The sequence below is a fragment of the Anabas testudineus genome, chromosome 22 (genome assembly GCF_900324465.2).
Source record: "Anabas testudineus chromosome 22, fAnaTes1.2, whole genome shotgun sequence".
Lineage (NCBI taxonomy): Eukaryota > Metazoa > Chordata > Actinopteri > Anabantiformes > Anabantidae > Anabas > Anabas testudineus.
Window position 1 is genome coordinate 9,954,492 of NC_046630.1, and position 27,882 is coordinate 9,982,373.

At 40.1% G+C, this 27,882-nt stretch overlaps 1 protein-coding gene across 3 annotated transcripts; it reads left to right on the forward strand.

Moving 5' to 3' along the window:
* Window positions 1-2,034: 2,034 nt before the first annotated feature.
* stac (SH3 and cysteine rich domain) lies at window positions 2,035-26,901 on the forward strand. 3 transcript variants are annotated; one of them, XM_026340002.1, is made up of 12 exons: window positions 2,035-2,508; window positions 3,667-3,699; window positions 5,311-5,644; window positions 11,971-12,104; window positions 16,305-16,386; window positions 16,494-16,600; window positions 17,333-17,414; window positions 18,119-18,186; window positions 20,921-21,018; window positions 23,922-23,973; window positions 24,566-24,703; window positions 25,484-26,901. In XM_026340002.1, the coding sequence occupies exons 1-12, from the start codon at window positions 2,395-2,397 to the stop codon at window positions 25,580-25,582; spliced, it is 1,341 nt and encodes a 446-aa protein (XP_026195787.1). In that variant the 5' UTR covers window positions 2,035-2,394; the 3' UTR covers window positions 25,583-26,901. The 3 variants fall into 3 exon arrangements, with proteins under 3 accessions (XP_026195787.1, XP_026195790.1, XP_026195788.1); XM_026340005.1 differs by lacking the exon at window positions 25,484-26,901 and adding an exon at window positions 25,215-25,299; XM_026340003.1 differs by lacking the exon at window positions 3,667-3,699.
* Window positions 26,902-27,882: the final 981 nt, after the last annotated feature.

Here is a 27,882-nt window from a genome sequence, read left to right on the forward strand (position 1 = left end):
CTCCAGAGTTTGGATAGGGGGGTTATCTTAACCTACTGTTATTCTTACTATAATGTCCAAAGTGGTAAGAGTAATATAGATCAACAAATCAACAAGTTGTTTCAGTCTTGACCTTGGAAACAGAGGTTTAGTGTCAAGTAAGTGAGACAGAGACATCCAGTCGCAGTCCGAGGTCTTTTTCTTTTTCATGGCTTCATTTTTTATTGGTGGATGGAGTTTGTTGACATACAAGCTCAGAAGCTATCTTGTTTAACTTTAAAGGAACAATTTGATATTTGTGGAAATGTGATGACTTGTTGATTTCTTGCAACACTTTAAATTTGAAGATCAGCGGTACTCCCATGACTGTATGGTAACTAGTATGAGGAACAGGGAAATAGAAAAATAGAGATGTTTGACTCTGTCTAGGTAGATAACCAGCATTTTAATCATGTCACAAATTAACATGCTGTATTTTGTTGGATTAATCAATACAAAACTCCAGTCTTAAGTGTTATCCTGATAGATAGACCTTTACCCTTTTCTTTGGTAGAGGTACTCAAATCTAAACAGGCATCTTCATTATAGGTTCTAAACTAACCAGACAACTTGTACCCTCAACTCAGTGATTTACTACAAACGTAGACCTATTGTATGTAATAATCACGTCCCTGAACTTTCATTCATCCTGCAGAGCTTCCTCTCATGCTAGGCCCATTAACACTAGATGCATCCTCAACACTCGACTAATCATCATTCAGCTAAAGCCTTTTAAAAAGTTGTAAAGAGCTTGTTATTCACACGTGGCTGAGCAGTCAAAGTGACACATTCACAGTTTCTGGTAAACTATAATCTGACAAACTGATCCCTGGCCTCACAAACAACATGATTACTCTCAATACCCTGAGTTATTTTGATTCTTTATTTAACCCAAGACACGTTTCAGAGGATTAGCTGAGTTTTTAAAGAGGGAATCCCTTCAGATCATGTTTCGAAAACTGAACAAAGTCCATGTCTCCTCTGAACTGTGTTAGTCTTTGCATTCATGTCAGCATGAGTAGGATGCAGTCTGGCGCCTGCCTCCTTCATCCCGCAATATAACTTCAAGGACATCACATCACGGGGGAGCCTAGAGGGAGGCAGAGTGATGTATCACTACAGTGGGCATCACATCTTCCACCAGAGGCAGGTGGGACGCTTCATATTTCTCTGCAAAAAGTGTCATAATGTTGCTCATTTCCTACATAATGTGCTAAAACACTATCTATATTATAGCGTCACTGTTTTCTCGGCTGACTTGAGTATATATCCTTTTAGAAACTAGACTAGACTTTCAGGGAAACCTCCAAGTATAATTATCAACTGAAAAATGGTTTGGGGAGTAGGGTATGTTTATGCTGCATTCATGTCATGTGGGAGGGAAGGTAATGACTTATGAGCATCACTCAACTCCAAATGGTAGCTGTCAGTCTCCTTGTGTTGCTGCACAACAACACATCCATTAAATGTCAGTGTTTAATTCCTTATAACAACAGACACTGGCAGCACTCCCTTCATTTTCAGCAGCCAGTCTGATATATGGTGTAACTTTCCCAGGCATAATTATGACTTGCATGTTGACACGAACACTATTTACAACTGAAAGTTTTAGATGAAGTTATCTTTCTTATAACAATAACTAGTGAGGTTAGGCTATGTGAAAATAGTCTAATATGATAGGATATGCTTGACGTCCAGGACTTTCACTTGTTTGACAACAAATCTCTAAAAGTAACATTAAAAAAGAGAAGAAAGGTGATAGAATGGTGGAAAACGTGGTCCCAGAAAAAGCTTTAAATAAATGGATGAACAAGAAACACGTGATTATATTTCATCTTATTTTTTCTTTTTGCTTATTTTAGAAACGCGGTGATTCAGTTTGGCCATATGCGAGTTTTCTGTCTGAATTTGGAAGGACGGAGGATCTTGTCATATTTCTCCTCCTTCCCCATCCTTCTCCCTCTTGGTCCCTTTCCGCTCTCCGCCCATCAGAGTATTGGCAGTGAGACGCACGGCGCGCAGCGTGGACCTGGAGTTGTCTTGGCAGCATTACGCACGACGACGATCAGCGCGACAGATCAGCCTCCTTCAGACACACAGGGGACTTTCGAGTTAGACTGGACTGACTTTCAACTTTTCATTTGGAGAGCCACCGCATCGCAGCGTTTTCAAGACATTTTTCTTATCTTGTGCTGTGTCCGGATGAGACTCGGATCTTGCCCACTTCCCAGCAGCCTCAGCAGCGGTGGATCTGGATGACTTTTCTTCTTATCCTCGGGTCACGGTGACTACAGAGGAATGGAAACGATGTAAACAGCTGGTATGAGAAAACAAACTGTCCAGAGCAACAGTGTTTAGAGATCAGATAAAGAGAGGATGATCCCACCGACCAACAGGATTCAGGACGAAAGTGGGGGCAAAGAGGACGAACGGGACCAGAATGAGACACCGAAATCCCCGACGGCGAACGCCAGCCAACAGGAAACCAAGGTAATTCTGTCCTGTCATTATTTCTTATTTACAATCAGATCTCATAGACGCATTTATTGTGATATCGCACCGTGTATCGGACCAACTCTAAATAAGGATAAACAAACTTGAATCAACATGGCAATAGAACCGAGTGACCAGCCATGGGCTCCAGATAGAGAAAAAGACCGATTTAAAGTGAGCCATGATCAGCCATGTAAAAGAGAGAAAAAGTAAGGTGAGTGGCAACAGACAGACTTCAAACAAAACAAGACAAGAAATATCAAAAACAGGACACAAAACATCTTTAAAGTTTCATAAAGAGTTAGTGCAGGCTCCAACATAATACTCTCTGTGAAGAGGATTAGAAAACTGTGCTGCTACTTTACCATTTAAGAAAACATTTAGATTAAAGTAACATGTTAAACTCATTATAAAAGACATGAATCTGTGTAAGATCAGCTAAAGAATATAGTATTTAAATACCAGAATAGAGAGGATGGAAAAGCTCTTTAAGTTCTCAGTTGTACTGTAGTGATTAAGGAAACAATTCAATGTTAAGAGTATAATATGTGTATATTAATAAGTAAGAGTTTGTACTTTCTACTTGTGGCTGATGCAGTAAAAGTAGGCTGTGTGACAGAGTTCCACAGATGCCTGAGGCGTTTTGCCATCTATGTGGGTCACATGTTGCCCAGACTATTACAGATAGCAGTACAATATTGGACTAGTCAGCAGTGGATGGCTACAGCAGCTCTCCTTTCTTGTCCCCAAACCTTTCATAAAGGACATGTGCAACTTGTACTTTTATTCTACAAAGGATTCTGTATTTGTGCAATCAGTCGTCAGGTTTATCACTTGCAGCTGGGATGACGGCGATGATGATCTCTTCTGGTGCATTGTGTGTGTGTGTTTTTTTTTTAAGTCTGGAGCTTGGGAGCTCTTACTTTGGCATGAACGCTCACTGTGTATTTCCAAAGGCTCCTGGCTCACTTTTTACATAATTTCAAAGCTTCTGCCAAACAGCCACACTGACTTCCAATATCATGAGTGATCGGTCCTTGAACACCTCAAAAAAAGACAAAAAACAATTCATCACTCTTGCAGACAGCCTAAATATAGTGGGTAGGCTGAATAAGTCAAGTAAAGCTGTGTTTGTGTTTTTATTCCTCCTTAAAGAATACTGTGAGGCCTGAACATCAGAAGCTCAAGGTGAGCGTCCACTCTTGTGCAATCCGTAGCGTTCTGCTGATTGTGGGTAACAGCGTACCTGCATGTATGTACAGAAAGATAAAAGTTGTCTCCACATTACAACTTTTACTGCGTGCATTCTGAAATCACGTAGTCAAGTTGATGCCGCACAAGGTTAAATCCATAAGAATCCATACTTCTAGAGGGCACTCTTTGTTCCGAGGTGGCATTTGTAAACAATATATGTAATCATATGTAATAATTGCCTTTTTTTTCTTTGTTTGTTTTGCATTACTGCTCAGCCTCTATTAACCTTTCCTGCTTTTTGATAACTCCTGTAGACTTGGTTGTTATTAACCCAAGCATGTGCTCTTCAATGCATGCACTACTCACTCTGCTGGTTTAGAGGTATTTTTAATTTTTAAGAATACATTTTTTTTTAAACACATAAAACCACTTAGCAGGAAAAAAAATGCAGCATCTTTCACTGTTAATATCTTTGTAGATAAGCGCCACAAATGCAGATTTTACGGCAACATAGTTCATTGATCTGATTCAGTTCGTACTATTGTGTTTTACTACAGTTTTTCTTTTCAGGGTAAGTGAAAAGTAAGTGTAGAACTGCAGTAGTTTGCTGGAGAGTATACATGTGCTGTATGTCCGTGTCTGTTTGTGTGTGAACGTGTGTGTGCACCCATGTGTGTGGGTGGTAATGGTGGAAAAAGGGTCCCGATTGATTGTTTCCCCAGTGACCTGGAGAACTGATTGATCGTCACCATGCCAAAGCTGCAATCATGAGCCCTATGAACAGTTTGCTCAGACATGTTTCTAAAATATCAACAACAAACTATGTGCATTATATACAGTATGTTTATCCACATTATAGTAATGATATTTAAAGCTGGGATTTCATGAGAATGTTTCAGCTTAGAATTGGTTGATGTAAACTGTGTCAGTGTCATTGAGGACAGATCAACCTTGACCACAGCAGAAAACAGTAAATCCCCACAGGCAATTACCTGTTTACAGTTGTACAGTGCTGTACTGTGTTCTACAATATAACAGATCATTAGGAATCCTTCGTTACCCATGAATTACTTCAAATAATAAAACATGCAGACTAACACCAGCCAAAAAACCCCCCCCAAAAAAAACAGAACCATAAAGTCACATTACAGTAGCTTAGAGATTCTTTATTGCGTGTTTGAGCCCAGAACTAAGTGGTTTCCTCCGGGGAGGAAGTACGCACTGTGAGGTTAAATGAGGAGGTGTCAGTGTGGAGTGTTATGAATAGTATTACTGTAAAAGAGGAGGCTAATGAGATTGATAGAGGCTGCAGCCAGCGGTAGCAGTGCAGTGTGTGAGGAATGATGTTGATGCGGTGCATCGGCAGAAGCCGAAAATTACATTACGTTCCAGGTAGGAAACCTCTAAGGTTTTATAATGAGCAATGATAAGTTGCCCCAGCAATCGTCGTCTTTTGGACACTCAGACATTTTCCTAATGGATTTAGAGACTTTGTAGAGTGGTAATGTGTTTAAGTAATTACATGAATTTACTTCACATTCAGTTGCTCTTAGTTTTCTCCTCTGTCATTCTTTCCTCACTCACTCCATTTTTCTCTTTCGTCAGCTGCAGAGGCTCAAGCGCTCTTTGTCCTTCAAGACCAAGAGCATCCGCAGCAAGAGCGCCGACAACTTCTTCCGATCCAGCAACGACAACAAGACGGAGCTGCTCTCCGATGTGAGCAGCAGCACGGGCCATCTCTGCAATATTGGGATGGCCCCGCCACACACCACTAACCTCCCCATCCCTCCGGTTCCTCCAGCCATCCCATGCGCTCCTCCTCCCACATCACGCTCCCAGTCACGCAACCCGCTGCAGGTAGACTCGGCAGGTCACTGCTTCATGGAGCACATCTTCAAGAAGCCCACGTTCTGCGACGTCTGCAACCATATGATCGTAGGTACGGTTCCAGCACCTCCCTCCTTCATTAGTGAGATCAGAATCAAAAGCGCAGACACAAGATCAGAGACGAAAGCAAAGAGAAAGCTTCCCCACATCATCTAATGAACTTTGCAATCACAGCATTGAGAATAACCTTTTCATAATGAACCTTTCATCAGGTTGTCTTTTAAGATCACGGTAGCACGAGGAAGCTCAAAGTAAAAGTGTCATCAGCATTAAAAGTAAAGGGAAATGAAAACAGTGCTCTGGAAGTTGAGTCAGGGCAACTTTTGACTGACTTTTCAGAATATCGACACACAAAAACGCACACAGACAATGAGGATCCTGACTCTGAGCATTCAACTTGACCTGCCGACATGTGACTGAAGTATCTCCGTCCTCCTTTTTTGCACACGAGCTCGGCTCCACCATCTGTCTCCTAGGATGTCAGATAGCCAACAGCAGCTGTGCCAGCTCCCCTACCTGTTCTCCTCGCGGCAGATGTTCCCATTTCTCAGGCTGCTCCCCTCCTTGTTAACCACCAGTAATGAGAGACCACTAAGTCTTTATATATAAGGGTCTATGCAGCATGATAATGACAAGGGCTGCCCAGTACCATCTGCTCAACAAACCCATGATATCTTGGTAATAGGGTACTGGTAGATGTGTAATACTAGAGATGAGTATGTGGCAGGTAACATCAGATAAATATAATCATTAGTGAGGTTAAAACAGCCAAGTTTGGATCTGAGTTTTATAGGTTGTGAGACAAGCGCTAGAAAATATTAAAGCTGCTGTCATCGATATTCTTAGGTCTTTAGTGTAATGTGGGAATTGCAACTGACTCTGCAGTTTCTCTCAGCTATATGGCTCTGTAGTGTCTTCCTGAGCACTGTTTCAGTTTTATGACCCACAGCTTCACTTTCATTGCTCTCCTCAGTGTTTCTCCAATCCACTCTACTCTAGTTGTCTAGCACCAAACAGCAGACGGACACAGTCGGTGACCAGCTGGTGAACACAGTTATTATATAGCAGCTAAGGAGCCATGATATTTTTAATTAATAAAATTAAAAGGAGACTAGTAATTTAATGAGTGGGTGCTGATTGCGTCAGTAAGCAGCAAGTTTGCTTTATCAACAGCTGATGAAATGAATATAAAAATATTACTGTTTTCTGCTGCCCTCAAGTGGAAAAAAAATAATTAATGTTGAATTGAATGATTGAATTTGATTTAATTGAGTTGATTTAATTTACAGAAAAGAAAAGGGTGGTGTGTGTGTGTGTATATCTGTGTCTGTGCATAGTTGAAAGGCAATACAGTGTGAGGAACATGGGGTGAAGACATTTTAGCTGCTACATACATACACAGTGTCAAAGTTAGGCTTAAGTCAAGGCCTTGGGAATGAGCACCCCCCCCCCCCCCAACTATTGATTGATGTGTGTGGGTGTGTGCAATAAGCAGTGATGGCGCTTTCAGGGTCTGACAGAATCAAAGCTGCACACACGAGGGAGGGCGTTTTATAACATCATGAAGTTCTTGAGTTGTAAATGTAAATATCTTTAAATGATTTAGATCAAAGTTTCACAAATCATCACTGTTTTAATCATGGTTTACCATACACAGTAGACTAATAGAATAATATTGCAAAAAGCCAGGCAGAGATATTACACACCCACCTCCTTCAAGGAACATTTAATATATAAAAGTCTGTACAAATTGAATGTGTCATCCATAATGGGAAAGGGTGGATTATATTACAGTGCTCACTGACTAATTCATTAGGTTTACCACCCAACGGCAGAGTAAATTAGTAAACGTTAAACAGAGCAAGATACATATTCCTTTTTCCTTTTCGCGTTTGTATTTTAAAATGTATTTAAAAGAATAATCCATACACTGTTCAGCTGATGTGAACAGTGGCAATGCAACATAAGGACGGTGAAAGCTGTCAGCATTATGATCATCTGATCTTGCTGTCACTTCAGCGAGAAAACACTTTTATACACAGGCTAACAACTCTGATTTGTCTGATTAGGCGTCTCTTCAGCACTGTGTGAGTGTGATTGATGATGATTGACGGTTGGTTAATTGATTGACAGACGCGCACTCCCCTAGTTTGGTTGCACCTGTTAGGGTGCGATGGCGGACTTGTTATCTAATCGGCTACAGCAACTAAAAACACTTGTGTAGTAGGGCACAGCCTTAAGGAAGAATAAGGAGAACATAAAGAAGCTAAAAGGATGCTTGGAACATGCATAAATAAAACATGAATCAGTGAATATTTAGCCATAATCTTCTGTATATTCCATAGACTACTGTTTTTCTTATTGTATTTTCTTACCTGGACTACAGTATATACACGATATACTGCTTTGTGTCTGTCGGTAAAAGCAAGTGCCTTTGTTGTGATGGTCAAAGTGAATTAGTTTCACTTGTACTGTATATAAATCTGCTCTGATCGAGAACAGCTTGATGCTGAGATATTGATTGCAGGTCCTTGCTGCAAATAGGCTATTAAATAAATGTCTGCATGAATGAATGGGAGGTTTATTTGTGGCTGAGGAGAGGGCAGTATAATTTACAGTACTGAAATAAAATATTTACAGCTTTTACGATGTGTTTTTATGTGAGAAATTCTGCATAGAGCGCTTGAATATTTGTACTACATCTAGTAACCCCTGCTTTTCTGACGTGGCATACAGTACAGGAACATCTATAGGACTTAAATATGTCTGTCAGTTAGTAATTACAGATATCCTGCAACATAAAGATCAATTAAATCAAGGCATCAGAATTACTGGGAATAAAAACTCAGGTTGAACCCTGAGACGATTTCATTGTGGTGTTTTGGAGTTAAGGTCAAAATCTGCCAGTAGACAGACGAAGTTTGTTAGATGACAGTTTATTACTCCTCCCTGTATAAAACACACACATTTGGACCCATGGACACTCACTGTAAGAGGTGTAAGATGATGGGAGCGAGTGTTTGAATTTAAGTTTGAATTATATACAAAATGTCACCACACGTGCTTTGTCACAGAACACAACCACTGCTTGTTGTGCCGTCGCACTTCAACTGATCCTGCATTTATCTGTTTTAACATTACAAATGGAGGCCTGACATCGTCTGCCATGTCTTGAAAATGTCTCATACACCAGTACGCAGTTAAAAGAATATGTAACTCCTAGAGGGGGAAAAAGTCAGGTCATGAAAAGTGACATTTTTGGATATTCAAATTTAAGCCTTGACTGTTTGTTGGACATTGTTTCAAACTAGCTCAAAAGCTATTTGAAGTATTGGCACAAACCCTTATTATACAGGCATTCATGGTTCCTAGAAGATTAACGCTATGGACTTTGATGATCTGATTTATCCTCCAGCTCCACCATGAGCATCAGATTAGTGATTTCATTTGAGTGATGCTTTGGATGCATTGCTATAAAATGGGATGTTTGCTTTAGTGTTGGCGTCAGGTCAAAATTTCAGTTTGTCCAATTCTGTACTTTATAAAAACCTGCAAAGCGAATGACATCCCCTTCACACTCAGTTGTGTTGTGCTTAGAGCTGATTAGCAAATGTTAACAAGCCGCCAGTCTGTTCACATTGTTATAATAAGTAGAGACTCATTATAACGGTCATGAAAAACAAGGACAAGTCTGGACTCTAAGTCTTGTTGAAGCTGTACCATTAACAGATACGAATCGTTATTGTCAGTGCTATGACGGATCTCGGTTTAGATTACAGCAGCGATTTAAATGAACAGACATCTCTGCAGCTAATGCTTCTCATTGTTCCAGGTCACATTTTCAGGTCAGCGTAAGAAGAAGAGTAGGCAGAGGAGTTAATGTCAGGATGAAGGTTATTTTGTTAGGGAATCAGGAGGCGTGAGCTAAGGTTGTTGACTTAATGGATCAATGTATGGTTATTGTAAGGAGTGTGCAGCGTGAGAGAGATACTGTAGGGAGGAAGTTGAGGAAAGGAAATGGAGGGGGAAAGACCGTGTGGGAAAAAATAAGAGACACAGTGGAAGGTATGGAAAGTCTGGCAGGAGAGTTGTCCTTTACTCTAGTGTAAGTGAGTAATGGGCTTTAAAGCAGAGAAGCCAAGAAAAAGCAAATGCCACAGAGAGCAGCACTGTCACTCACTTTCTCTACATCTGTAATAGCTTTGGGCCCTGAACTCCTGCAGGAAAACCCACCTACACACACACACACACACACACACTAACGTCATTACCCAGCCATTACCAAAGGACGGCGACAATGTCAGGTTATTGTATCATCCTGTTGAAAGACAGTGGTTTGTTCCCTTTTTAGCTCTTATGAGTTAATATGAAGGCGTCTCATTATTCCCCGTGGTTGGAATGAGTCAGCTCAAAAAAAAAAAAAAAAAAAAAAAAAGCCAATCAACAACAGCTTGATAAGAGCTTCATTTGCTTCCTGTACCTCCACAGAGTCGGACAAGAGCTACAGTCGGGGTGTTTTAAAGGTGCCATGGAGAATAGGTTTGCTGACATGAAAGGGATTAAAACTCAGATGTGCTTGTTGAACAACATCATCATTTGACCTCATTTAGAGAGACTTCAAAATGGGTTCCAGGATCACGTTTCTCTCAGTTTCTGTCTTTGTGTAGCTCTGCCAGCACTGGGACTGTGCGGCTCAGCCAAAGAACACAGAAACTTTGAATGGGGAATGCAGATCCAGTTTTCCACCCATTACTGAGTTTCAAGAGCCTTGCTCCTGATATCTGTGACACTAGTTCACATTACGGGAAGTGAAGAGTGAGCAGAGGCTTATTTCACCCAGTCAACTACACGAGTGGCTTTGTAAAGTACACAGTATCTTGTGTTTTCTGTCTTGTTCTGGGATCAGTTGTTCTGCTTGGTTACAGATTTACGGCTGAGCATTACCTCTGCTCACTGACCCACCTCACCCTGCTCATCAGACTCAAGATATTTGAATAATCTGCACTGAAATACTGTCATTATTTGCTTGCCACACTGGACACTTACAATGCACAATAACCCCCCCTTCTTGATGCCCACAGAAATAGATCGATAATTTCACATGCTGAGTGTGGACCAGATCAGGGCACGTGCTCATTCAGTCAATAACAAGCCGGAGGTAAACGACTGCTACAACTAATAACAGCACTGGAACTTGATGAAACACTCACATGAAACAAATATAACACGTGTGTCATCTCAGGAATCCCCGTCTCCTTTCACATTCTGTGTGGAAATGACTACTTTGGTAATGTGACACACATTAAAACTATTTCCACATACGCTGCCTGTCCAAAAAAAGGCAGACACTCTAACATTTTGTTGGACCGCCTTTAATTTTCATTACGTCACACATTCACAGCGGCATCGTCTGCAATGTCACAACATTTATTCCCGTCCAGAGTTGCATTAATATTTCTCCATGATCTTGTATGGATGATGGGAGAGCCAGACCGCTGCATAAAGTCTTCTCCAGCACATCCCAAAGATTCTCAATGGGGGACGCACGATAAATCCTGATATTGTCATCTTGGAATATGCCTGTGACATCAAGTCAGTCAGATAGCTGACCTCATTCTTTGGGCAAATAACATTGCTGAACCTAGATCTGAGCAACTGCAACAACCCCATAATATGTTTGCAAGTACTGCAAGAATACAGTGAGTGACTCTAAACCGTCTAAACAGTAAAATTATAATCTGTCAATGATGATTGATCAAAGCTACTGTAGATTTTTCCAAATGTCATTGCAAACAGATATACAGTACATACATTCATGCATACCCGCTCATTCATCTCTTGCATTGTTGTTGTCTTTGTTTTAGCTTCTCAACACACAGTGACAGGGTCATAGTTTATTATTAAAGACTGAGCTGCAGTCATCAAATCTGTGACCTTTAGGCTTTGCCAGCACCATACTCTTTACAATCTCACGTCTCTTTTTATTCTTCCATCGCCTACAGTATTTATGTTATCTGTCTTTGTCAAAGGATTTTTATTTGTTGCTCATTCACACGCCTCTATGCACACATACACAAGCTGAATGTTTATAGCTTCAGTCTTGCGTAACTTTTGGTTCACAGATTAATCAGATTAATCGTCATTTATTCCAGCAACTCTGAGTAATGTTTTATTAAGAGGATGAGCCGCGCTCAGGCAGAATTCGGAAACGGTGGAGATAACACTGGCTCCACATATTATTTTGCAGGTTTTATCTAGCATTTCCCATTTTCTCTGCTTTTTTCCTGTGTGCCATTTTGCTGCTCGTTTAGGAACACAGTTCGACATGTGACACGACAGATCTGAACCTGTTGCCTCTTTTCTGTGTGTGTCTGTCAGGTACAACAGCCAAACATGTGGTGTTCTTGGCTGGAAACACGGCGAAGCATGGCCTGCGCTGCAAAGCCTGCAAGATGAGCCTCCACCACAAATGTGAAAATGGCGTGGGACAGCAGCGCTGCATGGGCAAACTGGTAAGCTGCATGACACAGAAAGATACAAGATATCAGATACAGACAGCACACTTTTCACTCTGAGCTTCATTTCTTACTGATGTCATTATGAACAACCAAAACAGTCATATCAGAGTTGGCTGCCTGACCGTTTCCCACCAGAATGTGCTTATTCAGAAATCACACTCTATGTGTGAGTGTGCTGGTACATCTGTGACCACCATCCATCCTCGTCATCATCCTCATCATCGTTATATCATCACTCTGTCTGTTTGTGTGTTAGATAATTGTAATGCAGCACACCATTTACAAAAACGCTGACCTCCTCTTCACCTCAGTCAAGCTCTGCTGTGCTGCCAACAGTATAAACCATTAAACCGGGATGCGAACACCCTGAAGCAGCTTTATAGCCACTACTAAAGATGTCACATATAGTAGATTTTTATGTGTTTGCCATTTCATTGTGTCTCTTTTGTAACATGTAAGTCAAGCTTGGCCTTTTGTAGGGGGTGCAAAAATGTTTTTGATTAATTATCACTTTCAAAATTATTAAATAGCAGATTTTATATTAGATGTATAACAAAAACGGGTAGTTAGATATATTTATCTGTAATAATTAAAGCGAATAATTAATAATATGACCCTGCTGTGGTTATTAGCCTGTCACTGTTTTCGTTTTAGCTGCAGTTTCTGTAGTTTAAGACCCTGTGATGCATATTACACAGTTGTGTAAATTAACCCTTCACAAAACCACTTTAAAAAACCTTCAAATTAACATATTTTCTTAGTAAGTAAAAAGATTTCTAATCAGTTTTCTCCTTTGTATTGTTTTCTGAACTATGAATAGATGTATAATAAATCTAAAACAGACAAAACATTGAAGTGGAGCTAATAGTTGATTTCAAATACGTGTCGACATAAACAGTTAGAGCAAAGCTGCCTTATGGAGAAGGGGAATTTATTTAATGTTTCAGCCTTTCAGTGTTATAACTTCATAAATCAGGGCTAATGACCGTGTATTGTAATAATTTCCAACTTGAGAGCTCAAGCTTTTTTGATTATTGTCTATTGTCTCCCTCCCAGTGACACAGTTTGTGGGTGCCTATCCTCATCACTGTGTGATCACAATTGAGATTGTGCTCTTTAATACGATTCACCATCATCATCATCACCACTCATCGTCTATGAATGTGCGTTATAATGAGACCGTTTGGGTCTGTTAGGCCAGACTGGGTGGGGAGGATTTTGTCGTACTAGTGCAAATGAGAGCCAAGAAGAGTTCATTGCTTTTACTTCCAAAGCAGCACAGAAAAGTGCCAGGTAGGACTGAACCTGGACTCTTCACACACACATCCCACACTGAAGAGAGAGAAAGAGACTGCCGGGTCGTATTATGTGTGATTTTCTACCCCGTTCTTCCACAGTATTTGGTATATGGCACAGTATATGGCCGTAGCAGACGTCCAGGCAGGCTTTCTTCTTCCCAGTTGTGACATCTTTCAACTAGATGCCTAAGGGATGAAGCTTGAAGATATGATCGGCTCTCAGGAGTGGAAAATGAGGTTGAGAGGTCAAGCATAAAAAGGGACGTTTCCCCAGTGGAGTACAGCTCTAAATCCAACTTACTCTAAACTTGGACACTTCTGCAGCCAATGTTTGTTTCTCTTGGCTTGAGAACCTTTTAGCAAAGAAATCAAATTACGTCATGTTCAGAATCTTCATTTCTTTAGCATGTTCCTCAACTCACTAACACAGTGATAATGTCTCTTTAACAGATGTTGTTGGTTGAAAAATGTGTGGTATTTAGGTCTTTGTAGCACAGTTACATAACAGCACTCCAGTTGTATTTCCTAATTTAAACAGCAAAACTGTGGTCCACGAAGAAACCGTTTTTCATATATGGCAGAGGCCCTGTAAACTTCAAGTTAAACTCACAACTGTTACAAGTCACACTGACCACTCGCCAGAAAAGAGTTGATTTGGTTATAGAGTATTAACTCTAATTATTCACTATGTGTCAATTCACGTGTGAGTCACTGCTTGACACTTAGCAGCCACTGAGATTTAAACCCAGATAAAGATCACGTACTGAATATGCTGCATTAGATGATACAATCCAAAAGTTTAATTGATTCACAATGTGACTTGTGACAAATAAAATGATTTGCTCACCAGCTTTTGATAAGCAATGCTGATCACTTAAACATAAACTAAAAACTACACCTTCATCCAGATCATTTAAATTGATTTCAGCCCTGTGTGATGTCTGCTGTTATTTATGTACAGTATTAAAGCACAATTTAAGTACAAGTTGGCAATTTCCTGACTAATAAAGAAAGTTGCAGATGAAGAATATGAATGTACTGAACCTCAAAGAGCCACAAACAGGACAACGCCTTAATAAGTTAATAGTTAATGTGCAGATGTTTTGAGGCAGGCATCCTGCCTTTATGTCTAAACTGCTGACAGTAGATTACACACTTTGTTTTAAAGCTCACACATGTTTAGTTTTAGCACTATTTGCCGTGTTCAAGGTGCATAAGGGTAAAGAAAGAAAGACTCTTTCTATGCACTGCGGTTAAGGAAAACCTCAATGACTTCCTGTCCCACATTTCTCCAAATGCTGCTGCCACACCGTCACTGACTGCAGTAGTGACTTTGTCTTTTGTTTCTAGATTATTAACTACAAATTAACTAGATGGGCTCCCAGCAAGTGCTCTCTTCTAACCTTTTCCTTAATCAGATTGCTCCTGAACGTCTTATATATCAGTTCGTCACATGAGCCCGAAGAACTCTACAGTTGCTTGTCTTAGTTGTGTCATCAAGAAAAAGTGTCAGATGAAGAATTAATCGTGTCTGATTAGCGCTGTAGATTTCACCACCCGTGACTCGGAATACATGAAATGTAAACACATAGAAAAAGGCGGTGAGGATGTAGGCTTCCAGTGGGCTATGGACCCTCTAATAAGAAATAATGTGAACGATGTGATCAAGCAGCATTAATCTGGTTCAGCAGCAAACTGAACATTGTGTGAATGTTTACCTACTTCGTCCACAAATCGGAAACACGACTTACATTAATCATGACCCAGTGCTACTACAGATGATCTTCTGTCTTGCTTCTGTACGAATGAAGGATTCAGAAATGAAGTGGAGCATTGATCGGATAGGAAACAAGGAGGTAATGGATATATAAATTATAAATGTTTCAAGGCTTTAGGAGATGAGAGGACGAGTCAAGACTATGACTTTCTCTAGAGGGTGCATTGTAGTTCTGCACATTTTCTACTCATGCATATTAAGATTTCAGCTCTGTGCGTAACAAATCAATTGCTGATTTAGTATGTAATGATCAAGCACCATACAAAAATGTAATCATTCATATTTTTCATTTGAATAAAATTTAATTTAGATTGAGTGGAACTAATGTTTCACAGCTCAGTCTCCAGGCGCTACAGTATTGAGTGTGGATTGAGGCTGACGTCATTTTGGTAACAGCAACAGTCCCTTCAGCATAATTGCGTCCCGCCCTGCTCTGCAGCTCTAAAGCTCTTTGTCAGCCATTGTCAGCTTTTAATTTCATGACCTTCCTAAGGTCATAATTTTGTTTACTGTAGAAAACACGTGTTAACTGAATGATTCTACTTTACTGGATATAATACTATAGGTGCTAATGCACATAGCTGCTTGTTTTGTGCCCTGGTTACCACGTGTGAAGTTTCCATCTTGTTGAGTTAAGACAGAACTTTGTGATAAGTTTAGTGTGTTAAGGTCACAAGTGTAGTCCAGTACTAGGCAGTATTATACATTGCACACAGATTGCACATGTGCTCCTCACATTACAGTACTGAGTGAATATCAGCTCACATCGATCAATTGATTTTTCATTCATACAGATCATTTAACCATGAAAATGGCAGCTTTGCACAATATGACATTTTAGCCTGCCACCGTGTACATATACAATCTTCTTGTGTTGTTATGTGACAGTGTCCAGCCTGCTCAGTCTGCAGTGTGAAACATACTGGCTTGTTGTGATTCTTGTAGAAGTATGAAAACCAGCAGGAGAGAACTTTATCTCTGAAAAACAACGTCTGACCAAACAGAGTTACGTGCAGTATTTCAGTGTCAGGGTGGTGCACCGCCTGCAGCACTGCATATCGATTTCTCTCTAATACGTGTTCTCTCTGTCTTTTTTCCTCTCTGCCTCTCTCTCCTCAGCCAAAAGGCTTTCGGCGGTACTACAGCTCCCCATTACTGATCCAGGAACAGTATGGCTGTATCAAAGAAGTCATGCCCATTGGTGAGCTGCTTAAATCTCCATAATAATAATATTTCTAAGATTTACCTGCATGGTCACCACTTGTTTATCAAGTAGTAAATATTATCTTTTATTATTTTGTTCCAAAGCCTGTGGGAATAAGGTGGACCCCGTGTATGAGGCTTTGAGATTTGGAACATCTCTGGCACAAAAGGCCAAGAGAGCCAGTGGCTCTGAGTCTCCACACAGAAACTCGGTAAGGAAATTATAATTCATCATGTCCAGTGGTGTTTGTTTTTAGTCTGTGGTCACATATACTTAGATATCCTAATTTACTACAATCACATATCAACTTTTATTCTAAGGAGTCTGTTTGTACTGTTCCGTCTCTCAGTTCTTCTCTTTATTTAAGCTGTAATTTACTGTACATACAGACACTAGCAGATTAACCTTGTCCAGTTGAGGTATTTTGCTTGTTATATTTTATCCCACTACAACAGACATTCTGCAGCTGATGTTCTAAATAGATACTGCAGGGCTGTAAACACTACCAATAAAGGCAGTCTGGTCCAAGCGGTCGTGAAGGGAGATGTCGGTGCAAACACTCACGTTACAGCTCTGAAGATGGACTGGACTGACTGTGGAGCCACAGTCCTTTCCATTTGTGTGTAATACACAAGCAAATCTGTTTTCCGTAGCTTATCACTTGTAATGTAAGCTAAACTGTACGATGACATCTGAAAGCTGTTGAGTCTGGGCCACCCTGTGCAGCTGTTAGTGTGTGGGTGTGTGTCCCTGCACATTACCTTTATTCATCTCTATTGCCGTCTATCATCTGTATATATCTCCATATCTATCTTTATGTATTGCAGTATCACTACCTTAATCAATCTCTCTGTAAATTTATCTTTGTATCTAATTCTACGTTCTGTCTTTGTCTCTATTTATCCGTCTAATCTACTTTATCTGATGTATCTAATCTCTGCAGACCAGTGACTTGGATAAGGTTCCAGAGGAAGTGGTGGCGCACAGCAGTAGGCAGGAGCTGTCGAGTAGACACAGTGATGATGGTGAGTATCAGCTGCAGTACACCGTGTGCATTCAGTCAAAGCCATGTAGAGAAAAAGGAAGGACGCCGCTATTGTTTTTCCCATAAGGCAGAGAAAAGGCTGCAACATCGAATTCACCTCCTGCAAAACATTAAAAAGGAATTTGTATTATTTCCCACAGAGCTGAACTCGCTCTGTTTGCTGTGTTTGCCCTCTTTGTCCCTACTATACACTATCCTGAAATAAAAAAAAGTTTGGACCTCTTTTAAATCTGAATTCTGTGCAGCCCTTGAAGCCCAGTGGTGGCTGAGAGTTTTCAGCTGCTCACTCGTGCCTGTAGTAAAAGTCAAAACACTCAGTAAAATGCACCAAGGTGATGCTTAGTGTTGAAAAATACCATTTGAGCTGCAATACTGCTTAACTCTGCTTAACTATTCATTTTGGAGATTAGTCCCAACAAAAGAAAAAAATAAATACATTCACCCCACAATACGAGTCATTATGTTTTAGTCACATCTTTCATTCAGTGCTATCACCAGGTCAGTGCTTCCAGTTCCAGAAACGTCCTCCCATAGTCACACAGGTTGATTGCTGTAACCTATGCTGAGCTCATTTGTGTGGTCAAAAAGACCCTTTTGATTTTGCATTTTTGTCATGATGATATTTATCTATAAGCTTTTCAAAGTTGCATGAAGTACTTAAACTATAATGTCATTTATCTTCAGTTTTCACAGTCATTGAGAATGGGACAGAACATTACCACCAGCCAGAGAGAAAACATGACGATTTACAGGTAAGAAACCAATTCATCAAATTCATATCAGAGTATAGTACAAGTGAGGACATCGGGCATCTATTTTATCAAATCTCAGTGAATTACAAATACAGCCTAAAGAATTTTCATCTTTTCCAAGATAAGTCGCTGCTACTTTTCTAAATAAAACAAAACGTTTAGTATCATAAACACCATGTAAGGAAGGAAATGGAAAGTTAAACTAACTGTATTATTCTACAGTGATTTCTATTAGTGCATTACACCTATGAAGAACTGACAGTAAACTGTCTACTCAGCAATTTCACCAGTCTGCAGTAGTCAGCTTTTTCCTGTAGCACATTTTATTTGCATAGGTTGAAAATCTCTGAGAACTTTGCTCGCTGACAACCTCTGAACTCTGCTCTCTGAGAACTGACACCCAGCCAGTTCATTCTGCATCCAATAAGCGCTCTGCGCTTGGCCACTCGTTTCCACTGTCACTGCTGAATTTCCCAGGACACTGAGGGAAAACTTCTCTTCTTGCTGTAGCAAATCATACCCGAACTGACATGACTGCTGGCCTCAGTTGATACTGAGAAGCCTTGACCCTGATGTTTGGATCTGCAGCTGTGGGATCTGCACTGCTGTATTTATTTCTCGACAGTGTAGATGCAGTGCAGATGGTGCAAAATTCATGCCAGCGAAAGAAGAAGGTTAAACTTCTGTGAATATCTTATCACCCCCTGCAGAGTAGCAATGAATATTTCATGAGCAGGTTTCAAATCTGCTCTTTTCCTTTCTCTGTGGAATTTGTGGGAGAGGTGCTTTCAGAACCACTGCCCCTTTTACATATTTTCTATGTGCAGCCATCTATCCTGTTTACTTTTATAGTTGAACATGTTTATCTCGGTTGTCAACAGTGGAAAAAGAACCACAGACACTTGGACAAGTACAAAAAATGAACAAATAACCAGACAGGGGCCAAAAAGCGCAACATGCAAACACACACACACACACACACACACACACTGCTCTTTTCTGCAATCCAATCTGTTTCACAGAAGAGACTTGATGTGCGTTATCAAACTGGACAGAGCACAGCTGGCAGCGGGCTGTTTGTCTGTCAGCCGACAGGTCCATTAGCTCAGTCTGGTGGACGGACAGATGGAGGCTCTGCAAAGGTAATGAGCAGAGAAAAAAAATCTGCTTCCTCACCAGCGAAGGATCCTCCAGTTTGAAATGAGAGGCTCACACGCACAAGTGGGAAAACACGCAATCACACACAGGATCGCCATCTGTTCACACTTTTCAGGTTTAGTGTTAAACTTCCCCTGAAATCGAATGACAGTAAAACAGTCGGCTGGTGCTGTGATTTCTTTTTTCTTTGATTCTCTGTTTGAGAAGTTAGATTTTTGTCTAGGCGGCGCTCTTTTTGTTTGGGTCTTTTGCTAAGGCACCTTCTGTTTGTTCCAAACGTTGCTGGCGAGAAAATAAAATCACTAAATGAATATTACTGGAATGAAAATGCTGATAGAAATAAAAAATAACTCTGCAGTTCCTCTCAGCCCAGTGAAGCACTTTAACATCCATTAGCTCATTGTTTTTTTGGTTTGTTTTTCTAGCCCATGATTTTGACTGAGTCGTGGTTCACTCTCGCTGCTCTCAGCAGCAGGCAGCTGTTTCAACCAAACAATGGATGCCAGCCGACCAGTTTCTCAGTAGCTGGTGGAGACCAAAGTCTGAGCTCTCTAGATGAGATATGATCCTAAATGAAGGCTAAAATTGTATCTACTGAATGTGACATCAACATTAAAAGGTGATAATACAGTAAGTCAAAGTTGGTTTTACTGCTCCCAGTGAGTAATATATCAGTTCATGTGGGGTTAAAGGAATATACGCTGCTGTCTAATCGTCTTTTTTCACCACATGATCTCTGATCTCAAATACCATCTTTATTTACTACTACTCGGTTATGAAGGTTACTATCTTGGCCTTCCCGACCTCTCATCCACTATTTCAGGCCTCCACAGACACACAAGCCTCTCAAGGGCAGTGAGTCGCTTTTTGTTAGCTGTAATGACTTGCCACTTGTTTGATGCTGTTTTCACCCTGAGGCCACAGAGGCAGTTTGCCTTATGGCTGCAGTTAACTCAACTCATCCATCAGACTCTTTGCTAGTCCACGTGGGTGATGCTCGGGGAGTCACAGAAGACCAAAAGCACTTCTCTTCATTACTATACAGAGCCACAAAGACTGCAAAATATGCAATAGTGTGTCTAAAGAGTTATTCAGCACATGCAGGAACGAGGAAAGTTATGATTTTGGGGGGATTTCAGGGACGCAGCAGGCAGGAATCAGACTTAAGGTATTGGTGATGGAACAGATAAATGCACCCAACAGTTTTCTGAGCAGGTGTGAAGAATGCCAGAATGGCAGCATATCTCCCTGCTAATTGTACTAACACCTCTCTGAGCACTTCCTCTCTTCCCACCCACAATGCTGTCCAGTTTTAACTTCGTGAGCGTTCATAAAAACCTGATCCGGCTTCTCCCACTCATGTTGATGGTGGATTAAAAAGAACAGATTGTGGAACAACTTAAACAGTTCTACAGTCCACCAGTGTACTGAAAACAAGGGCATCTCCTGCTTATGTGAAACAGTAAAAGATTTACAATGTGCATGCAATGGGGCGTTTTTGTGTGTCGCGTGCAACTTTGTTCTGTTTTTGACGCAATTTCTTGAAAACCAAATCTGTGTGCTGTTTGTCGCCCAGTTGGAGCAGCGTCAGCTACAGAGAGACGTCCTCAAACTCAACGCCTATGTGGCCTTGTTCAGTTTCACGCCTCAAGAGAGCCATGACCTGGAGATGAGGTTAGTTTACACACACGTCACTCTGACATACTGTATATCTACAGCTGTTACCTGCTGTAACACCTTCATTACTCAGAACAGCAACTATTCAGCGATCTGCAGATAAAATACTGCCTACACTGACAAACCTATATTGATTCATTTAATCTATTTTTGCCTTTAAAAGTGTGTTGAAGAAAAAGACAACAAGGTGAACAAAGAGGCAGAGACCTACATCTCAGTGTCTTCTGTGAGCACAATTCAACTTCACTGTGAAATTAGATATCCTCACATAAATCCCCTAAGGTCACCTGCCAGAAAATAAAATCTGAAGCTCAAAGAGGTTACTTGGCTCATTTCACCTCTATTAATAAATGACGTCCTAAATATTACAATTACTCTTCTCATTATGATGATTAGTCTGAATGACATAGAGAACACATTTTTGCATTTTACATTAGTGTTCCAACCCTTTCAGTTACGCGGATCAGGGGCTGCGTTTTTTTATTTTTAATTAACTTTAAAATCATAAAAAATTGATTAGTCGCACAGACCTGCTATACACACACAGCAGCAATTACCGCAACAGAGCCCCTGTGTGTCACTGACTCCTGTTGCTTGTTTTTGTAAATTAATAAACTGCATTTTATGTATTTATACAGTCAAACAACACAGAGAGATTCAGGGACACAGTCCACAACATAAAATCCGTGTACATATAAACAGGATTCTTACCATTTGACTTGTGTCTGCACCTTGTCAGTCTTCATTTAGTGTCTCATTCCAGGAAATCAAGCTGTGTTAATTAGCATCTGTTTTTTTCCAGTTTTATGTTATGCACTCGGTGCATTCAGAGCAGCACCAGTGGAAATAGACAGAAATAGATTTACAAAAGGAACTAATTAGCCTCATGTTTTTGAGTTAATGGTCCTGAAAGATTCATTTCTCAGGAGTGGCCTAATTAATGGTACCTGTGTGTCGTAATGGCCTATTAATATTAGTCAGTGTCTTCCAAAGTTGGTCTCTAACTCCATTTATAATTCCATTATAGCTCCCAAGATGTGTTGAGAGTTTGATTTGATAATACGGTTCTGTAACTGATGGACTTGTAAATAAATAGGTTCTGTCAAGCTAAATATTTTCAGCTAAATTAATGATATGGAATCACATGAGATCTCTCAGAAGAGAAGCTGTGAGGCTCAAAAGTGAGGAAATTAAGTGCACTAAAGGAGGGGGGGGGGGGGGGGGGGGGGGAGCACGGTGCATATCTGGCTAAACCCACATCCCAAGAGACCTAATTAACTAATTACAACCACCTGATGTGCCGCTCATTGGGCATGCTCAGACCTGTAATATGCTTTGTTTGTAACTCTGCAGAGCTGTGTAGCAGTCGTTCTCCTTCTGAGATCAGAAGGTTGCACAGTTATTAAAATGTAGAAATGATATACAAATGTTCAATCATAACATTTATAATTAATGTATTATGTTGTTCAGTCCAGCTCTGTGTGTTCCATTGGAAACTAAAACACCGGCTACAGATTTGATCCCCTGCTTTAACCAGGATTGATTTGCCATCATCTGCAACATGCTTTGAAATACTCCCTCATTCATCATGAACAGTCCTTCAGTCTAAGTACCCATTTGTTCCTGGTTCTCACAGAAATCCTCAGAGGACTTAAACTATACGAGAGTGCACTTGTTCTCTCTCTCTCTTTCCTACACACACACACACACACACACACTGATGGGGTGTTCCTCTCAGGAAAAATGTCACAGGGCTTCAGTTTAAAATTCACACTCACCGAGCTTTGTTTCTCCGTGTTCTCCCTCTGATGAAGGCCTACACCAGTGTTTTTCTCCCACCACAGATAATAACAAATATACCAAACACGACATCAACACATAAAGCAAGAACGGGGGGAAAAAGGAACCTTCAATTTTCATTTTAAGTGTGAAATCAGGTTTGTGATGAGTTTCAGCTGCTGCCACATGGCCTGATTACATGATTACTTTGGACTACGTGGTGATTGTAATGATGATGCGAGATGCGTTTTTTTAAATATAGATTGAGAAAACTCCTTTTATTTTGTTTAATGAACAAACATTTCTCCCACACATTTCACGCCTCACTTTTTCCATAATTCACCAAATCGCACGCTAACTGCATGTATGCACAGTATGTTTCCTGTTCTTTAAATTGGAACAATATGTTTCTGCTTTGTTTTTCTCACCTCACTAAATTTTACAGCATCAGGTGTTGAGCTGTTTTTACCTACAGCAACAATGTTTTCATGGTGTTTGTTACAGAGGACGGTCACGGCTGTGACTGAACCACAAGAAGAAGAGAAGGGGAAATTACACAGGCTAACATTTGGCTCAACTGTGCTGCTCCCTTTGATTTTTGCTGGTCAAATGAAGCTGACGGCTTTGAACAGCTGCTAGTAATTATGGCACATGTGGGGATGGAGTACAGTGATTCATGCAGTTCCTGGATAAAGAAGAATAGCTTACAGCAAACGGGATTAAAGGTGTTATCACATGTTGTTTGACATGTTGTTTGTTTGAAACAGCAGCATCCTCACCAGTGGATTCATGTAGAGAAGCTGTAAAAAAATGAGTGATACACATTCACAGAGACTTTATTTACACAAGTATTGATTTTACTAGAGCCCCGTGCAGCATCCACATAAATGCATTTAACACATAGACAAATCTTAAGGTAGAAAGGCTACAAGGCTTAGTCATGATTTCTAACCTATGATGGGACAGTTGTTGTTTGGGGGGCGCTCTTTAGTCAGTCCAGGTGTTGCTGTTCAGGCCATCGAGTCTGAATTACAAACTGAGGACCCAACTAGATTTATGTGACCATGCAAATTAGAAGAATGAAGCCTTATTATTTAGCAATTGTCTATTTTACTTTGCAGAGCAGGAGACAGGATCTTAGTGGCTGACGACTCCAATGATGATTGGTGGAAGGTAGGTACAAAACCAGCACATTACACCTAAGTAACGACATGGCTCATCTAAAACTTTTTCTCTGTAGGCTAATTAACCTCCAGGGATGATGACTAAAATTCAAGTTTGCATACAATGCATCCACAAAGCCTAAAGATGCCCGTATAGCAGAGGAATTGATAAATTACAGGAAGTCAAGCTGTAAATTATAGGTCCGTGGCAACAGGCTGCCTTTGGACACAAATGCATGACAGATAAATTAGGGAGACGAAAGGGCCAAAACGTGACTGTACAGAGGCAGCCTGCTGCCTGTAGACCATGAAGAAACTCATCATGCATTTGAACACTGTTGTTGTTCTCTACAGCCTGTAGATAAACAGAGACATCTGCTCCGTTTGGCCATTACACAATTGAATGTCAAGATACAGACATTAGCGCCTGATGCTACACCTGCACATAACATATATCTACATTCTGCAGATAAATACACTGTATTTTAATAGAAAAGTTAGTTTGATCTAAAATAAAACTTTATATTTGCTCACACTTCACTCCCGTGACACTCTTCCATGTGCCAGGTGATTTTCATTTTTGATTCATTTCTTTTGTTCAGGGCGTGATTGAGGACAGGATTGGTTTCTTCCCAGCAGCCTTTGCTCATCAGGTGCGGGCTGGAGACCAAGTGTTTAGATGTAACAGGACGTTCATCGGCTGTAAGGAACAAGGCCAGATCACCCTGAAGGAGGGGCAGGTAATGATGATTAGAATGACAGTGCAGTACAGTATCTGCTCGTGTTGAGGTTTGTTTTAGACTGTGTCAGTCTTTTTTTTTTTTTAGATTGTTCACTACTTTAAAGGAATTCATGTTCCAAAAGTAAACTCTGCAACACTTCGATCATTTTAAAACCTGAAGTTGAAAAGGCCTGGACATCAAACTAAAAAAGTCATCATGTGCTGGGGAAGCGGTGACCTTTATCACAGACATTAAGATGTCCACATTACACCAGTGTCTAATTCATGATCACACTCCGGCTATTAGAGCACATCAAATTCACATTATCCAGCAGCTCTTCAGACCTCTTATTACCCTCCTTCAGGTCCCAAGACACCTCTTACCTTCAGTGATTCATCCCTCACACACACTTATTCACTGAAAGGCTCAGCTGGAGTTGGCTGACACAGGATCCCTCTTATAGGACACTATTAAATTAGCATTTTTGCATAACAGCTAGACTCAGCTCGAAACTCCCTTTTCCACACAGTGTATTCAAGTGCATGTTGGGACTCAGAAGAGACTTGAAGTAAGAAACCCCCAGTGGAGATGAAACCACTAAACACAAGATGAGTTCATGACCTTTCCAGTCAAACTAAACCAGAGGATGATGTAATAGAGTTCGAACATGAAAACACAGCGTGCTCTGGTCACTGAGTTAAATTAGGAGATGGAAAGAGAGAAAGGCCTGATCACATTAATGAAGCTCAGTGTACTTTCTGTACTTCGATTTCTTATTTGTTGTTGTTTTGCTTTCAGATTTGTGTGAGCAGTGAGGGCGAATGCAGCGGCTTCATCCGAGTGGCAAGCGGAAAGAAGAGAGGCTTTGTGCCGTGCGACGTGCTAGAAATCATCTGAGAGAGACACTCAGAGAAGGCGAAAGAAGGGGGACGGTAGGATCAGCAGCCTGGAACTGAACCTACCCCGAGAAGAAGCTGGAGTTTGAACTCAAAAAAGTGATGCTGGTTTTGTCACTGACGACTCCACTTTGTTGCAGGTCAGAGTTTCTGTCCCACTCAGCACAAAGAGAGAGATGCTGACATGTCAAACCGCTGGTTGTTTGCAAGGAGATGCAAAATCACTGTATCACTGGATTTAATTTATAGAGCCAACGTGTGTTTCCCCCCACATTATTTTTACTCTGCAACAAACTGTTTATTTTCTTAAAGCCGAGCTGCTGGCCGACTTTTATAAAAGAAGGAAACAAACACACATGATTATTTTTCAAGGTTTCATTACATACAGTGTCATAACTTCTACAGTTAGTTCAGTTTCTCATGCTTTTTTTGTTATTTTACAAGTAAAACATTAGCTTTTAATGCACACTAGTAAAGAAAAGGCTCTGATATTGATGACAAAAACACAAACTAAACTTTTTAAAAACTATACAAAAAGTATGAGAGGTTTTACTTTTTCCCTAAACGTATTGTTAATTAAGTTTTTGTTTAACCTCTACTGTACAATCGCAGTCTTATTTCAGAATTTAAAATGATTCCTATTTGTTTCTCTTACAACAGGCGAGAAAGCACATGAGGTGCAACAAAGAGATGTGGAGGAGTTTTTTCAGAGGACTTTGACACAATCAAAGACTTATGAAAACCCCTCTGGTCTTCCAAAAATATCACCCCCACAATCCTCAGGTTCACCATCGTCTACTAACTGATGATGGGAATAGACAGCAACTAGACATTTGTAACTCATTAGTTACCCAAGAACATTTTGCACTGAGTCCAAGCTTCAGAATCGGATAGATTTCTGTTTAACAGCTTGTCTTACAAATATTTTTATGGATTTGATATTTGATTTTTATTTAGTGTTTTTCATCATCGTTTTCATTGCTATAGCAGAAGAGAACCAGAAGGTGCAGATACAGGATAACCAAGAGAGAGGGTATGTGGTTTTTTTTTTTTACTGATTTGACAATCAGGAATGATCTGTGAACATGTGATGGTGTCAATAAGGCAATGAAACATGTCCAGAAAGGACAGCATGTTTATTTGAAATGTGACTTTTCTCACCTGTGTGGTTTTCCTCTTTTGCAGCACAGACTGTAACATACACTGCACAGACATAGTAGATCGAGTATATCTCTTAAAGGTTGTTCTGCACTGAATCTTGGCTTTGTTGACTGTCCAAGAATGCTCTATTGTACAAAATGTACATAAAAGATTAAAATTCCTTCTTTATCACAATAACCACAAATGTATGATGATTTTTTCACATTTCTGTCTTTCAGGTTCAGGTGTCTGCATCTTTCCCCAAATATGTCAATCATGGTTTCAGTGCAATTTTGTAAAGCTAATATGCAGAATTTACTGATTTGTCATAATGATTCATACTGTAAATTTCCATCCATGGTTTCCTCTCCTCTCGTGCTCATTAATTAGCTATCGATAGTAAGCTCATCATTCGCTCAAGTGGGCCCCTCAAAATTATGCATTATGCATGTTATGATGTCATTTAGTTGGTATTGAAAACAACTGGATTGTGTCTGAGTTATTCAGAGTGCAAAGAACAAAGGCAATTTTCACAGCAAGAAGTGAGAAGACAAATAAGATGAGGAAGTTGCTCTAATGCTCAGAGATGCCCTGTAAACTTTTCTATTGCTTTTTCTCAGATCAGTTTTAATGCATTCAATGCAACGTAGCATGCAATGGTCATTTTAAAACATCTGCAAAAGGTGCAAATTAATGAATGTTCATACAGAAAAGCTTAAAAATGAAGATCACATGTCTTCAAAACATAAAACATTAAGCAAACTTTATAGATATTGTGCTGCATCTGTTGATTGTACTTAAATGAACTGTAATTACTGAATACAGCATAAAGATTAATGAATACACTAATATACAGTGAGAGCACAGGATTTCTTTGCATTGTGCAAATGCAATAGCCACTTAAATGAAAAAATATAGTTTAGCATTTAAAATCAACTAACTAAACTCACAATAAAAAAAAAAAGCAATGGAAAGTTGGTATTGGATATCTGCCCTGTTTGGACTTCAGCACATCTGATTATTTTTAGTCTGTATATTTTTATTGTCCATGCTCAACTACACACACACATAAACGCAAAAGAAAAATCATCAGTTTGAACATGTTCAGAGTCTTCACAGCTGTGATATGGTTGAAAATAAAAAAGTGAGAATCGAGTAAGT

What these genes read in the sequence shown, in the direction of transcription:
- stac (XM_026340002.1), top strand. Translation starts at nt 2,395, where the DNA reads ATGATCCCACCGACCAACAGGATTCAGGACGAAAGTGGGGGCAAAGAG. An exon ending in AGTCTCCACACAGAAACTCG is followed by an intron (nt 16,601 to 17,332) that starts GTAAGGAAATTA and finishes TAATCTCTGCAG; the next exon opens with ACCAGTGACTTGGATAAGGT. An exon ending in GAGTAGACACAGTGATGATG is followed by an intron (nt 17,415 to 18,118) that starts GTGAGTATCAGC and finishes ATTTATCTTCAG; the next exon opens with TTTTCACAGTCATTGAGAAT.